Below are 15,693 nucleotides of genomic sequence, written 5' to 3'. Positions count from 1 at the left end.
CCAGCGAACTATAGACTGGTGACCCTGACCTCGGTGGTGGGCAAGTTGTTGGAGGGAATCCTGAGGGACAGGATGTACACCGCGGTCTTTTCACCGCGGAGAGCGGCGCGAGTCAGGCGGAAGTGAGGTCGGAGCGCAGAGCTGGTCGGGAAGGTGAGTGAGTAGTATTTGAGTGGGTGTGTTCTAAACCCCAGGCCCTACTTCCTAGGGCCTCCTCTAACCTAACTTTAAAGTCCACAGGTAAGTGACTCAGTGTTATTGACTCAGTGTTCTTGTTTTGGAGACAAAGTGTACAGTCATGGCAGCGCAGGCAGTGGAATGTTCTTCATGCAGGCTGTTTGAGGTAGGGGTGACCACCGATACTCCTGCCGACTTCGTCTGCAGGAAATGCAGTCAGATCCTGCTCCTCACCGAACAAGTTAGGGAACTGGAACTGGAGTTGGATGAACTGAGGATTATTCGAGAGGCTGAGAGGGTGATTGATAGAAGCTACAGGGACATAGTTACGCCAGAGAACAGAGGTAGCTGGGTAACAGTTAGAGGTGGGAAGGGGAAGAAGCAGGCAGTGCAGCGTTCCCCTGTGGTCGTTCCCCTAAAAAATAGGTATACAGCTTTGGAAACTGTTGGGGGGGGACAGCCTTGCAGGTGTAAGCTGCATTGAAGGGGTCTGTGGCGTGAGGTCTGGCTCTGAGACTAAGAAGGGAAAGGGGGAGAGCAGGAGAGCGCTAGTTATAGGAGACTCTCTAGTTAGAGGGACGGACAGGCGGTTCTGTGGACATGGGCGAGACTCTCGAATGGTTTGTTTCCTCCCGGGTGCCAGGGTCCGAGACGTCTTGGACCGTGTCTTCAGAATCCTTAAGGGGGAGGGTGTGCAGCCAGAAGTCGTGGTACACATTGGCACCAACGACATAGGTAGGAAGAGGGGTGGGGAGGTCATTCAAGAACTCAGGGAGTTAGGCTGGAAGCTAAAAGCTAGGACAGACAGAGTCGTCATCTCTGGGTTGTTGCCGGTGCCACGTGACAGTGAGGCAAGGAATAGGGAGAGAGTGCAGTTGAACACGTGGCTGCAAGGATGGTGTAGGAGGGAGGGCTTCAGGTATTTGGACAATTGGACTGCATTCTGGGGAAGGTGGGACCTGTACAAACAGGACGGGTTGCACCTGAACCAGAAGGGCACCAATATCCTGGGGGGTAGGTTTGCTAGCACTCTTCGGGGGGGTTTAAACTAATTTGGCAGGGAGATGGGATCCGGACTTGTAGTCCAGCAAGTAAGCTAGCTGTGTTTCAGGATGTCCAAGAATGTAGGGAGGCTGTGGAGAAGGTAGCACTGACAGGGAATACTTGCCGACACAGAGATGGGCTCAAGTGTGTATACTTCAACGCAAAAAGTATCAGAAATAAGGTGGGTGAACTTAAGGCATGGATCGGTACCTGGGACTATGATGTTGTGGCCATCACGGAAACGTGGATAGATGAGGGACAGGAATGGTTGTTGGAGGTTCCTGGTTACAGATGTTTCAGTAAGATTAGAGAGTATGGTAAAAAAGGAGGGGGGGTGGCATTGCTAATTAAAAATGGTATAACGGCTGCAGAAAGGAAGTTTGAGGGGGATCTGCCTTTGGAGGTAGTATGGGCTGAAGTCAGAAATAGGAAAGGTGCAGTCACCTTGTTGGGTGTTTACTATAGGCCCCCCAATTGCAGCAGAGATGTGGAGGAACAGATTGGGAAACAGATTTTGGAAAGGTGCAGAAGCCACAGGGTCGTAGTCATGGGTGACTTCAACTTCCCAAATATTGATTGGAAGCTCTTTAGATCAAGTAGATTGGATGGGGCAGTGTTTGTGCAGTTTGTCCAGGAAGCTTTTCTAACTCAGTATGTAGATTGTCCAAACAGAGGGGAGGCCATATTGGATTTGGTACTTGGTAATGAGCCGGGACAAGTGATGGGCTTGTTAGTGGGTGAACATTTTGGTGATGGTGACCACAATTCTGTGACTTTCACCTTGGTTATGGAGAGAGATAGGTGCGCACAACAGGGTAGATTTTACAATTGGGGGAAGGGAAATTACGATGCTGTAAGACAGGATTTGAGGAGCATAAGTTGGAAGCATAGGCTGTCAGGGAAGGATGTGGTGGAAATGTGGAACTTTTTCAAGGAGCAGATACGACGCGTCCTTGATATGTATGTACCTATCAGGCAGGAAAGAAATGGTCGTGTGAGGGAGCCTTGGTTGACGAGGGAGGTTGAATGTCTAGTAAAGAGGAAGAAGGAGGCTTACATAAGGTTGAGGAAACAGGGTTCAGACAGAGCAGTGGAGGGATACAGGATAGCCAGAAGGGACCTGAAGAAAGGGATTAGGAGAGCTAAGAGAGGGCATGAAAAATCCTTGGCGGATAGGATCAAGGATAACCCCAAGGCATTTTATGCGTATGTGAGAAACATGAGAATGACGAGAACGAGGGTAGGTCCGATCAAGGACAGTAGTGGGAGATTGTGTATTGAGTCGGAAGAGATAGGAGAGGTCTTGAACAAGTACTTTTCTTCAGTATTTACGAACGAGAGGGACCGTATTGTTGAAGAGGAGAGTGTGAAATGGACTGGTAAGCTAGAAGAGATACTTGTTAGGAAGGAAGATGTGTTGGACATTTTGAGCAACTTGAGGATAGACAAGTCCCCCGGGCCTGACGGGATATATCCTAGGATTATGTGGGAAGCAAGAGAGGAAATTGCAGTACCGTTGGCAATGATCTTTTCGTCTTCACTGTCAACGGGGGTGGTACCAAGGGACTGGAGAGTAGCGAATGTTGTGCCCCGTTCAAAAAAGGGAATAGGGATAACCCCGGGAATTACAGGCTAGTTAGTCTTACTTCTGTGGTAGGCAAAGTAATGGAAAGGGTACTGAGGGATAGGATTTATGAGTATCTGGAAAGACACTGCTTGATTAGGGACAGCCAGCACGGATTTGTGAAGGGTAGGTCTTGCCTTACAAGTCTTATTGAATTCTTTGAGGAGGTGACCAAGCATGTGGATGAGGGTAGAGCAGTGGATGTAGTGTACATGGATTTTAGTAAGGCATTTGATAAGGTTCCCCATGGTAGGCTTATGCAGAAAGTCAGGAGGCATGGGATAGAGGGAAACTTGGCCAATTGGATTGAAAACTGGCTAACCAATCGAAGTCAGAGAGTGGTGGTAGATGGTAAATATTCAGCCTGGAGCCCAGTTACAAGTGGAGTTCCGCAGGGATCAGTTCTGGGTCCTCTGCTGTTTGTAATTTTTATTAATGACTTGGATGAGGGAGTCGAAGGGTGAGTCAGTAAATTTGCAGATGATACGAAGATTGGTGGAGTTGTGGACAGTGAGGAGGGCTGTTGTCGGCTGCAAAGGGACTTAGATATGATGCAGAGCTGGGCTGAGGAGTGGCAGATGGAGTTCAATCCTGCCAAGTGTGAGGTTGTCCATTTTGGAAGAACAAATAAGAATGCGGAATACAGGGTTAACGGTAGAGTTCTTAGTCAGGTGGAGGAACAGAGGGATCTTGGGGTCTATGTCCATAGATCTTTGAAAGTTGCCACTCAGGTGGATAGAGCTTGTAAGAAGGCCTATGGTGTATTAGCATTCATTAGCAGAGGGATTAATTTCAAGAGTCGTGAAGTGATGTTGCAGCCGAACAGGACTTTGGTTAGGCCACATTTGGAGTACTGTGTGCAGTTCTGGTCGCCTCACTTTAGGAAAGATGTGGAAGCTTTGGAGAGGGTGCAGAGAAGATTTACCAGGATGTTGCCTGGAATGGACAATAGGTCGTACGAGGACAGGTTAAGAGTTCTCGGCCTTTTCTCGTTGGAACGGCGAAGGATGAGGGGTGACTTGATAGAGGTTTATAAGATGATCAGAGGAATAGATAGAGTAGACAGTCAGAAACTTTTCCCCCGGGTACAACAGAGTATTACAAGGGGACATAAATTTAAGGTGAAGGGTGGAAGGTATAGGGGAGATGTCAGGGGTGGGTTCTTTACCCAGAGAGTGGTAGGGGCATGGAATGCGCTGCCCGTGGCAGTGGTAGAGTCAGAATCATTGACGACCTTTAAGCGGCAATTGGATAGGTACATGGATGGGTGCTTAATCTAGGATAGATGTTCGGCACAACATTGTGGGCCGAAGGGCCTGTTCTGTGCTGTATTGTTCTATGTTCTATGTACTATGTATTTGGAAAGGCAAAGACTGATTCGAGATAGTCAACATGTCTTTGTGTGTGGGAAATCATGTCTCACAAATTTGATTGAGTTTTTTGAAGAAGTAACAAAGAAGATTGATGAGGGCAGAGCAATAGATGCGATCTATATGGACTTCAGTAAGGCATTCGTCAAGGTTCCCCATGGGAGACTGATTGGCAAGGTTAGATCTCATAGAATACAGAGAGAACGAGCCATTTGGATACAGAACTGGCTCAAAGGTAGAAGACAGAGGGTGGTAGTGGAGGGTTGTTTTTCAGACTGGAGGCCTATGACCAGTGGAGTGCCACAAGGATCGGTGCTGGGCCCTCTACTTTTTGTCATTTACATAAATGATTTGGATATGAGCATAAGAGGTACAGTTAGTAAATTTGCAGATGACACCAAAATTGGAGGTGTAGTGGTCAGCAAAGAGGGTTACCTCAGATTACAACAGGATCTTGACCAACTAGGCCAATGGGCTGAGAAGTGGCAGATGGAGTTTAATTCAGATAAATGCGAGGTGCTGAATTTTCAGAAAGCAAATCTTAGCAGGACTTATACACTTAATGATAAGGTCCTAGGGAGTATTGCTGAACAAAGAGACCTTGGAGTGCAGGTTCATAGCTCCTTGAAAGTGGAGTCACAGGTGGATAAGATAGTGAAGACGGTGTTTGGTATACTTTCCTTTATTGGTCAGAGTATTGAGTATAGGGGTTGGGAGGTTATGTTGTGGCTATACAGGACATTGGTTAGGCCACTGTTGGAATAATGCATGCAATTCTGGTCTCCTTCCTATCGGAAAGATGTTGTGAAACTTAAAAGGGTTCAGAAAAGATTTACAAGGATGTTGCTAGGGTTGGAGGATTTGAGCTATAGAGAGAGGCTGAACAGGCTGGGGCTGTTTTCCCTGGAGCATCGGAGGCTGCGGGGTGACCTTATAGAGGTTTACAAAATTATGAGGGGCACGGATATGGTAAATAGGCAAAGTCTTTTCCCTGGGGTCGGGGAGTCCAGAACTAGAGGACATTGGTTTAGGGTGAAAGGGGAAAGATATAAAACAGATCCAAGGGGCAGAGGGTGGTATGTGTATGGAATGAACTGCAGAGGATGTGATGGAGACTGGTACAATTGCAATTTAACAGACATTTGGATGGGTATATGAATAGGAAGGGTTTGGAGGGATATGGGCCGTGTGCTGGCAGGTGGGACTAGATTGGGTTGGGATATCTGGTCAGCATGGACAGGTTGGACCGAAGGGTCTGTTTCCATGCAGTACATCTTTATGATTCAATATAGAATGTAGGGAAATAGATGGTGACATCTTGAAAAATGTCAATTTTACAGAGGAGGAAGTGCTGGATGTCTTGAAACACATAAAAGTGGATAAATCCCCAGGACCTGGTCAGGTGTACCCTAGAACCCTGTGGGAAGCTAGGGAAGTGATTGCTGGGCCCCTTGTTGAGATATTTGTATCATCGATAGTCACAGGTGAAGTGCCAGAAGACTGGAGGTTGGCTAATGTGGTGAAACTGTTTAAGAAAGGTGGTAAGGACAAGCCAGGGACCTATAGACAGGTGAGCCTCATGTCGGTGGTGGCCAAATCGTTGGAGGGAATCCTGAGAGAGTGAATGTACATGTAATTTGGAAAGGCAAGGACTGATTCGGGATAGTCAACATGGCTTTGTGTGTGGGAAATCATGTCTCACAAATTTGATTGAGTTTTTTTGAAGAAGTAACAAAGAGGATTGATGAGGGCAGAGCAGTGGACGTGATCAATATGGACTTCAGTAAGGTCTTCAACAAGGTTCCCCATGGGAGACTGGTTGGCAAGGTTAGATCTCACAGAATACAGGGAGAACTAGCCATTTGGATACAGAACTGGATCAAAGGTAGAAGACAGAGGGTGGTGGTGGAGAGTTGTTTTTTAGACTGGATGCCTGTGACCAGTGGAATGCCACAAGGATTGGTGCTGAGTCCTCTACTTTTCATCATTTATATAAATGATTTGGTTGTGAGCATAAGAGGTACAGTTAGTAAGTTTTCAGATGACACCAGAACTGGAGATGTAATGGACAGTGAAGAAGGTTACCTCAGATTACAATAGGATCTTGATCAGATGAGCCAATGGCTGAGACATGGCAGATGGAGTTTAATTTAAATAAATGTGAGATGTTGCACTTTGGGAAAGCAAATCTCAGCAGGACTTATATACTTAATGATAAGTTCCTAGGGAGTGCTGCTGAACAAAGAAACTTTGGAGTGCAGGTTCATAGCTCCTTGAAAGTGGAATCGCAGGTAGAAAGGATAGTGAAGGCGCATTTGGTATGCTTTCCTTTATTGGTCAGACTATTGAGTACAGGTGTCGGGAGGTCATGTTGTGGCTGTACAGGACTTTTGTTAGGCCACTGTTGGAATATTGCGTGCGATTCTGGCGTCCTTCCTATCAGAAAGATGTTGTGAAACTTGAAAAGGTTCAGAAAAGATTTACAAGGATGTTGTCAGGGTTAGAGAATTTGAGCTATAGGAAGAGATTGAATAAGCTGGGGCTGTTTTCCCTGGAGTGTCAGAGGCTTTATAAACCTTATAGAGGTTTATAAAATCGTGAGGGATATGGATAGGATAAATAGACAAAGTCTTTTCCCTGGGGTGGGGGAGTCCAAAACTAGAGGGCATAGGTTTAGGGTGAGAGCGGAAAGATATAAAAGAGACCCAAGAGGCAACATTTTCACGCAAAGGGTGGTACATGTATGGAATGAGCTGCCAGGGGATGTGGTGGAGGCTAGTAACATTTAAAAGGCATTTGGATGGGTGTATGAATAGAAAGGGTTTGGAGGGATATGAACCAGGTGCTGGCAGGTGGGACTACATTGCGTTGGGATATCTGGTTAGTATGGGTGAGTTGGACCAAAGGGTTTGTTTCCATCCTGTACATCTCTATGACTCTATAACTTTGACTACCATCAAAGGGCTTGATTTTCAGACAGTTACTCCAGTCAAGCAACCTGCTGAAACTATATATTTTCATTTTCTTACCTCGAAAACATGGTATCAGTGGCAAATCTTCAGAAGGTTGCAAGTCAGTTGGAATTTTAAAACATAACCCAAGAGGTCGTTTATCTGATGCCTGGTAGTGTACATTTTTCCAGCGATGCGCACAGGCCTTTAAGAAAAATATTTTGCATGTCAAACGCAATATAAATAATTTAGTATTCTAATAAAAATCGAAAGAACTGTGGGTGCTGTAAATCAGAGACAAAAAGCAGGAATTGCTAGACAAGTTCAGTCGGTCTGGCAGCATTGGCAGAATTGAGGAAGGGTCACTTGACCTGCAAAGTTAATTCTGATTTCTCTCCACTGATGCTGCCAGACCTGCTGAGCTTATCTATTCATTTCTGCTTTTGTTCGTATTCTAGTCCATTTGTTAAAGATACATTTTGAAAAATGTGCAGATACCAGTATGTAACCTTCTTTCTTTGGCTGTCTTGACAAACTAACACCAAGCCACTGATTATCTGTTTCTTCCTTACAATCAGGTCCACATGATTTTCCTTCAGGAATACCTGCACAAAAAAAGAAGTCTTTACTTCTCTAGCAGCATGCAATACAGCATGAATATAAACAGGAAACAAAAGCAACAATACCACTGAAATCAAAACTGAACATCAAATTTTTCCTTCATTATATAAACAGTATAAATTTAGTAATATACTTTCCAAATTAACATATGCTTTATATACAGTATTACTCAATCTGTCGCATGTTTGGTTCATGACTAATTCAGAGAAAGGAAAGGCAGCATCTGAAACTGATTTTCTGCAGAACAAGTAACACACTGCAACTGAAAGCCATTTAATGCAAAAAAAAGTGTATTTTCCTCAAATGGCAAAATTGTCACGTGAACTGCATCAATGTCGTTTTGTTTTGATGTTACAGTTTCCTGAGCAACATAATTTTACTGCTGTAGGAGGAACACCATATGTATCCTTTATTAGAAGTTCACCATTACGAGATCTGATCCCCAACTTTCTGTTGCCCTTTGGGCCTCCTCACCTGGGTCACATCACCTGGGTGTCCCCTAATATCCAATGATCAGTTATTTGCTTGGAAACATAGTTCTACTCCTCGATATCCCATAAGAATGGGTATGACTGTTATGACCATAAATTCATTATTAGGTATTCTACAAATTATTCAGTGTGCATGAAGTTGCTGTGGAACAGTTTGATTTTTGCTTTAAACTGGTGTTCTTTAATTTCAGGATTTTGGTCCAAAAGGACACCTTGATGGTCTGCAGCAGGAAAACGGTGAGGTTGGGGGGATGGAAGCATACTGGAAGGAGATCTCAGGAGAACTCTCATTTCAGCAGCTGTTCACAGATAGATCACCTGCAGCGAAGGGACTCTTACATCTCTTTCCCCAGTTCAGCCTTTCAGGCCTGACAGCAATGTGGGCATCCTATATCTCACCCAGCAGCCAGTCTCAAAGTCCCTCAGGGACCAAATATGGGTATGGTGAACTGACACAGATGGAAATGGTGTAACCTCAAGTCATCATGAACTGTACCTTCTGGACAGGGTCACAGCTCGTAGAAGGTCACACAGAAATGGCACATGAATGGAGCAATAACCCTGTTATGCAGAACATGTAAAATTGAAATTTGTTTTCTTTTAATACATGGGACTTGTGGAACCACGTGCATGCACTTGATTGCATCCCGTGCCACTGGGAATCCCACTCACTCAGCAAAACTATGAGCTTTCACTCCTGCTTCTCTTCCCTGGTTAAGTAAAAAATTGCTGAAAATGTGTTGCTGGTTAAAGCGCAGCAGGTCAGGCAGCATCCAAGGAAGAGGAAACTCGACGTTTCGGGCAAGAAGGGCTTTTGCCCGAAACGTTGAGTTTCCTGGTCCTTGGATGCTGCCTGACCTGCTGCGCTTTAACCAGCAACACATTTTCCTCTCTGATCTCCAGCATCTGCAGACCTCACTTTTTACTCTTAAGTAAAAAAATGATAAAATCCATCTCCTTGATGGCTACTTGAAGCTCCAACCTCACCCCGGGTTATAAAGGTGATTGAGTTCAGTGATTATGATGACCCCCCCTACACTGACAAAAGTCTGTTTCTTTTTCACTGCACTGCCCCTTTAAGAACAAAGTGGCCTGGGGATATTTTGAAATAGAGTTAGTTTCTTGATTCGGACGTCAAGATCCCAAGAAGCACGCATGTGACCTGGGGTTGCAATGGCAATGAACAGCCAAAAATCAAGAGGTCATTATAGCGGGTTGGGAGTCAACATGTTGGAAGGCAAAGGGTTAACAGGTGAGACTTGCTCTGGACAGAACAGTTTCCTGTTTTGTAGTTTTCAAACAGATCCTGATATAGAAGCAGGGTTCTAAGAATAGAAGGAGACTATGTTACTTTGTGTGTTATACAGTTGCAAAAGACAATGAGAAATTTACAGTAATGGTATTGGTTAAATGATAGCTAGGGCATTGGGAAAACTCTTCTGTCTTTCTAATAATGCTTTGAGATCTGTTATGCTCATCTGATCAGAAAGATGGGATTTTGTTCTAACACCTCAAATGAAGACATTAATGGCTGGCTAAAGCATGTATTAGTTCAATGCACAGCATTTTTTTAAAACCAAAGTAGTAAAGGTTTGCTCATGGGTGCAGTGGGGGAGGCTGAAAATAAGCTGAAAATGTGTTGCTGCCTAAAGCACAGCAGGTCAGGCAGCATCCAAGGAACAGGAAATTCGACGTTTCGGGCCAGAGCCCTTCATCAGGAATGAGGAGAGTGTGCCAGGCAGGCTAAGAAAAGAGGTAGGGAGGAGGGACTTGGGGAGGGGCGATGGAGATGTGATAGGTGGAAGGAGGTCAAGGTGAGGGTGATAGGCCGGAGTGGGGTGGGGGCGGAGAGGTCAGGAAGAAGATTGCAGGTTAGGAGGGCGGTGCTGAGTTCGAGGGAGTCGACTGAGACAAGGTGGGGAGGCTGAAAATAAACCAACCTTCCAAAAAATCAAACATTCAGAAGCTAAAGCTAGCAAAGTGCACTGCTACCCTCATGAGTAGAAACACAGCAAAAAATAATTTACTCTTGCAATATGATTCAAGTGGAACAAATCTAAATATAGTGCTATGCTTTCATGCAGGCAAAACTACTTGCATATTTGTTGAATTTGACATATTTCATAGACAATTCAAAGGCATACTTCTGCTCATAGTGACTGCTGGAGCAGACAATGCTCAAGTGACAAGACGGCAGCTAACATCTCATTTAAAATCAGTTTCAGTTTCTTTGCTTAGAAAGCAAGAGAGAACAGAATAATTTCTTGACTTGAGCAACCAGTTTATTTTTATTGACAAAGCGCCATTGCTTATGCCACATCACCTGAAACTGGGGTGAAGAGTCAGAACTTCAAGTGTAGAAGTAGCCTTGGGACACACTGGCACTTACTGGAAAGTGCTTGTTTGAAGCATTTTGCATTGAACAGCTGTACACTATCGGGCTAATTTTAGCTTTGAATGCACAACAGGAGACCTGAGCCATTTTCGGAGACAGCCTGTCTTTGCATGCTGCCAGCAAAGGGAGAGGGCAGGAAATCAGCCTAAATTGTTCAGCTGCTTTATTTGACAGACAGCAAGTGAGCACAAGGGCATCAGCTGCAATTGGATGTAATGAATTAAATCACTTACTACAAATGGGCCGGGTAATAAAGTCTGGATGGAGGAGTTTGTGGGGAAGCTGCAAGAGCTCAAGACAGGCAGGGCTAAGCTAGGGCAGAAGACTGAGGAGCTCTGCTCTGTCTGCAGCAATTAATAGGTACGTGAGTGGAAGAGAAGCAAGGATTACATTAGGAGCAGCTGTAAGAATTCAGGTGCAAATCAAGATTAGAACATGTACCAAAGATTGATATTAGACTTGAAATGTTAACGGTGTTTCTCTCTCCACAGATGCTGTCAGATTTGCCCAGTTTCTCGAACATTCTGTTCATCTTTCAGAGTTCCAACATTCTCAAGACTTCACTTTTATTGAGAATGTAGCTGTCAGGATGAGCTTTAGTGGAAAGGTATTAGGAGAAAGGTCTACAACAGGCAGCCCATCAATGTTCCCAGTTTTACAATGGGACAAGAGTTCAAAGCTATCACAACTCTCTAACTTTGCAGAAGTAATGCCTGCAACAGTAGTAGACTCACCAGCTTTAAGGGCATTTAAATGATCATATGGATGAAAATGGAATTTTGTAGGTTAGATTGCCTTCAGATAGGTTTCAGAGGTCGGTGCAACATCGAGGGTCGAAGGGTCTGTACTGCACTGTAATGTTCTATGTTCTAACAAAGAGCAGACATAACTGGATATAATATTTAGATCCAAGGAATATTGTTAAATGTGCTTATCATTGTTAGGATCATGGAAAAACTGAATGATGCAAGTTGTTTGTGGGACATGGGCATTGCTGGCTGGGCAGCATTTATTGGCCTTCCATGGTTGCCCTTGAGAAGGTGATTGTGAGCTACTTCTTGAACCACTGCAGTAAGTACTCTGAAGATTGATTCAAAATGCCATTAGGGAGCAAATCCTAGAATTTTGAACCAGCAAGTGAAGGAACAGCGATATATTTTCAAGCGAGGATGATGAATGGCTTGGAGGGAATTTACAGGTGGCAAGCATTCCCATAAATCTGTGCCCTTGTCCTTCTAGATGGAAGTGGTTATGGGTTTGAAAAGTGCTGTCTAAGGATCTTTGGTGAAATTCTGTAGTGCATCTTGCAGATAGTACACACTGCTATTACTGAGCATTGGTGGTCGGGGGGAGTGGATGCCTGTGGATATGGTGCTATTCAATTGGACTGCTTTGTCCTGCATGGTGTCAAGCTTCTCAAGTGTTGTTGGAGGTGTACTCATCCTAGTAAGTGGGGAGTATTCCATCAAACTTCTGACTTGTGTCTTGTTGATGGTGGATTGGCTTTGGGGAATCAGGAGGTGAGTTAGCTGCAGGATTTCTAGCTCTGATCTGCTCTTGCAAGCATTGTATTTATATGCTGAGTCCGGTTAGGTTTCTGGCCAATGGTAACCCCCAGGATGTTTATGATGGGGGATTCAGTTCACATTAGTGAATGTTAAGGGATAGTGGTTAGATTTTCTTTTATTTGTGATCATTATTGCCAGGCATTTGTGATAGAGAAAAGAACTCGGGTGCTCTTCAGACAGGTAAAAGTGAGGACTGCAGATGCTGGAAATCAGAGTCTAGACTGGAGTAGCTGGAAAAGCACAGCAGGTCAGGCTGCATCCGAGAAGCAGGAAAACCGACATTTTGGACAAAAGCCCTTCATCAAGCCCTGCTCTTCAGACAGGCAGTATGGACATCATGGACCAAATGGCCTCCTTCTGCGCCGTTATGATTCTATGTTTCCATTTATGTGGGACCAATGACCTACTGCCACATGAATGGAACTAGTTTCTTTGAAGTTGGAACACAACTAGGTCAGCTGCCAAGGGAAATTTGCCTACAAACCATGCCATTGATTGTTCTCAAAAAGCTCAAAATAAACAAAACAAAACACTGAAGAAGTTAACTTGTAAACCAAATGCATTTTGTTTTCTGATTTTTTTTAAACAGTTATTATTCACTGTGTTAATCTGGGGAGAAGTCAAAAGTTTGACCTGTTTTTAGGTCAAGAATCAGAGTGGATTGTCATTACCAAAAAATAACATTATCATTGAGAGTATGGGAAGTGCGTGGAATGAAAGTGATGGAGGGAAACAGCTGGAATCACTTATTAGATGTCTGTCATTTTGCATGTTCTGTCTGAGTGAAGTGTATTGGACAAAGACAACGTTTCTTTGTGTATCAAAAATGAAATCCCTCTTTTATTATAATAATATTGGTAGAAAAACAGTTTTAAAAGGAATTAATGAACTTACTGATCCTTCATTTTGAAGTGTAAGAGTTAGATAACATGCCTCATTTATCAGTTTAATTTGTGACTTACATTGAAAACAAATTCTACGTAATCAGTTTCAAGACATGTTTAAAGGGACAGACAGATAATCCTACCAATCCACCAACTGCTGACATCACATCAGCAGTTCTACATTGGAGATGACGTTAGGGAATCATTTTATTGTAGGAAGTAAGTCATGGAGTTACACCTTATATTTCTGCCCTAACAACATCTAATCCTAGTATACAGTATTACTCATGTCAACAGAGATTAAAACAAATGTTAAAAGCTACTTTGGCTTCTGATGTTATGGAAAAGAATATTAAATTCGAAGGTAAACAGGATCTGCAAATCAAGTGGCCTTGGGTCCCAGTATAAAGGTGACCTCTGATGCTCACACTGCTCATGTTTCTTGGACTTGTTCATCAAATTCACATCTCCAAACAGGAAGCTACAAGGAACAGGCTTTAAATTCATTCAAGACCCTTCCACTTGCACTGGACTCCAGGAGAGCGTGGCAGGAGCCAGCCCAATGGTGAGAGACAGCACAACGTGGCAGAAAATGTCAGGTTGGGTGCAGAAGAGATTTCAAATTTCATAATATTCAAAGGGAGGCAGGGATCTGACTACATAATTCTCTAATGATTAAACTGCTGGAGATATGTAGTGTCAGGAGAAAACAGATTGGTAATTATCACTTACCCATTCCTCTTTTGCAGTATTAGTTGATTAACTCTATGGGGTTATTTACTTAAATCAGTAAAAGAAAAACATAAGTTAAGGGAAATTATAGCAAATCGTTTGCAGGCGCAATGCAGACCAACTGCCAGACAGGATCACAACGTTGTATACACATGGCACATAAAGTACTTAAAAGTGAACAGGATCCAGGTAAAATCTCAAGGCTGTCACTTTCACTTCCCTTTTAGGATACCACTCCAGCCTTTCAGAAGTCAATGTGCCTGCTCTCACTTGACGAATTGACCTTCTAATGATCTAGCAATCTTGTAGCCCAACACAAGAATGGAAGAAATAGGAGAGGAAATAGGCTATTAATTGCTATAACTCTTCAGAGACAGACCAAAACCCACATGCCACTAGCTCAAAAATAAATGATATTAAAATATACATAAAAAAGACAATTTAATTCACTGCATATTTGGCAAGATCATCACAGATCAGCCACCCACATCTCTTACATTAAACCTGACAGAAGGAAACATTAAAAATGTATCACATTATTCTGTAATAGTTCAAGGACTGCATTTTACTCCACTTAACTGTCCTCATAGAGATACCAAAACTACGAACATATGAATTCAAAGTAAAAGTAGGTCACTCAACTTTACCAACTTGCTCCACAACTGAGTAAGTTTATGGCTAATCTGATTACTCCATATTCTCATCCAAACCAACAATCATCCCTCTTGTTCATGGAGAATCTACCTACCTACACCTTAAGAATGTTCACAGATTCTGTTTCAACCATCTTTCGGAGAAGAAAGTTCAAAGGATACTCAACACTTTGAGAAAGATTTCTCCCCATCTTGGTCTTAAATGGGTAACCCCAGATTCTCAAACAGTGAACCGTAGTTTCTAGCTTCTCTCACAAAAGGAAACATCCTGTCTACAGTTACTCAGTGAAGACACCAGAATTTTGTATGTTTTAATCAAATTAATGCTTATCATTCTAAACTCCCAGCAGATGGGAGCCTAGTCTGCCAATCTTTCCTCATAAAATAATCCAGCCATGCATTAATCTAGTCAACCTTCTTTGATTTACTTCTACCAAATTTACATCCTTTCTTAAATAAGGAGACCAGCACTGTAGACACTACTCCGTGTGGTCTCTCTAATTCCTCATACAACTGAAACACAACATGCATATTTTTGTATTCAACTGATCTTGTAATAAAATAATAACATCCTGTTAGTTTCCTTAATTACCTGCTGTAGTTGCATATTAACCTTTTGTGATTCATGCACTAGGATACTCAGATCCTACTACAATTTCTCACAATTTAGATAATGTGGTTCTTTATTCCTCCTGCCAAAGTTAACAATTTTACAGTTTCCAAAAGTATTTTGATATATGGTTGATTTTTATCCATTCATTTAACCTACCTCAGACCAGAACATCATAAGAAACAGGAACAGGAGTAGGCCATTCAGTCCCCCCGAGCCTGCTCTGCTATTCAATAGTATCATGGCTGATCAGACAGTTCTCATGTCCACTTTCCTGCCCTTTCCCTGGAGCCTTTGATTCCCCTATTGATCAATAATCTATCTTAGCCTTAAATGTACATAAAGACTCTGTGGACATGACTTCCTAAAATTCAAAGGAAAAAACTCCTCATCTCAGTCTTAAATTGATGCCATTTTATTCTAAGACTACAGTCACTGTTCCCAGACTTTCCTATAAGGGGAAATATCCTCTCAGCATTTGCCCTGTTAAACCCCTTAAAATCCTATGAGTTTCAATAAGATCACTTCTCAATCTTTAGCTTCCAATGAGTCCCAATCTGTTTGGCCTTTGCT

At 43.2% G+C, this 15,693-nt stretch overlaps 1 protein-coding gene across 1 annotated transcript in view; it reads right to left on the bottom strand.

Annotated features, from left to right (window-relative positions):
- Positions 1 to 15,693, bottom strand: part of itga4 (integrin alpha 4) — a 177,827-nt gene that overhangs the window by 129,600 nt on the left and 32,534 nt on the right. The window contains exons 3-4 of the mRNA XM_060827973.1: positions 7,665 to 7,771; positions 7,245 to 7,371 (exon numbers count right to left, since the gene is read on the bottom strand). Of these exons, the coding sequence (XP_060683956.1) occupies positions 7,245 to 7,371; positions 7,665 to 7,771 (234 nt within the window). The remainder of the gene's footprint in view (positions 1 to 7,244; positions 7,372 to 7,664; positions 7,772 to 15,693) is intronic.

Source organism: Hemiscyllium ocellatum, chromosome 7, assembly GCF_020745735.1.
Source record: "Hemiscyllium ocellatum isolate sHemOce1 chromosome 7, sHemOce1.pat.X.cur, whole genome shotgun sequence".
In the NCBI taxonomy this organism is placed as follows: Eukaryota; Metazoa; Chordata; class Chondrichthyes; order Orectolobiformes; family Hemiscylliidae; genus Hemiscyllium; species Hemiscyllium ocellatum.
The sequence above is the reverse complement of the archived record's forward strand: the minus strand, read 5'-3'. Positions and strand labels throughout refer to the sequence as shown.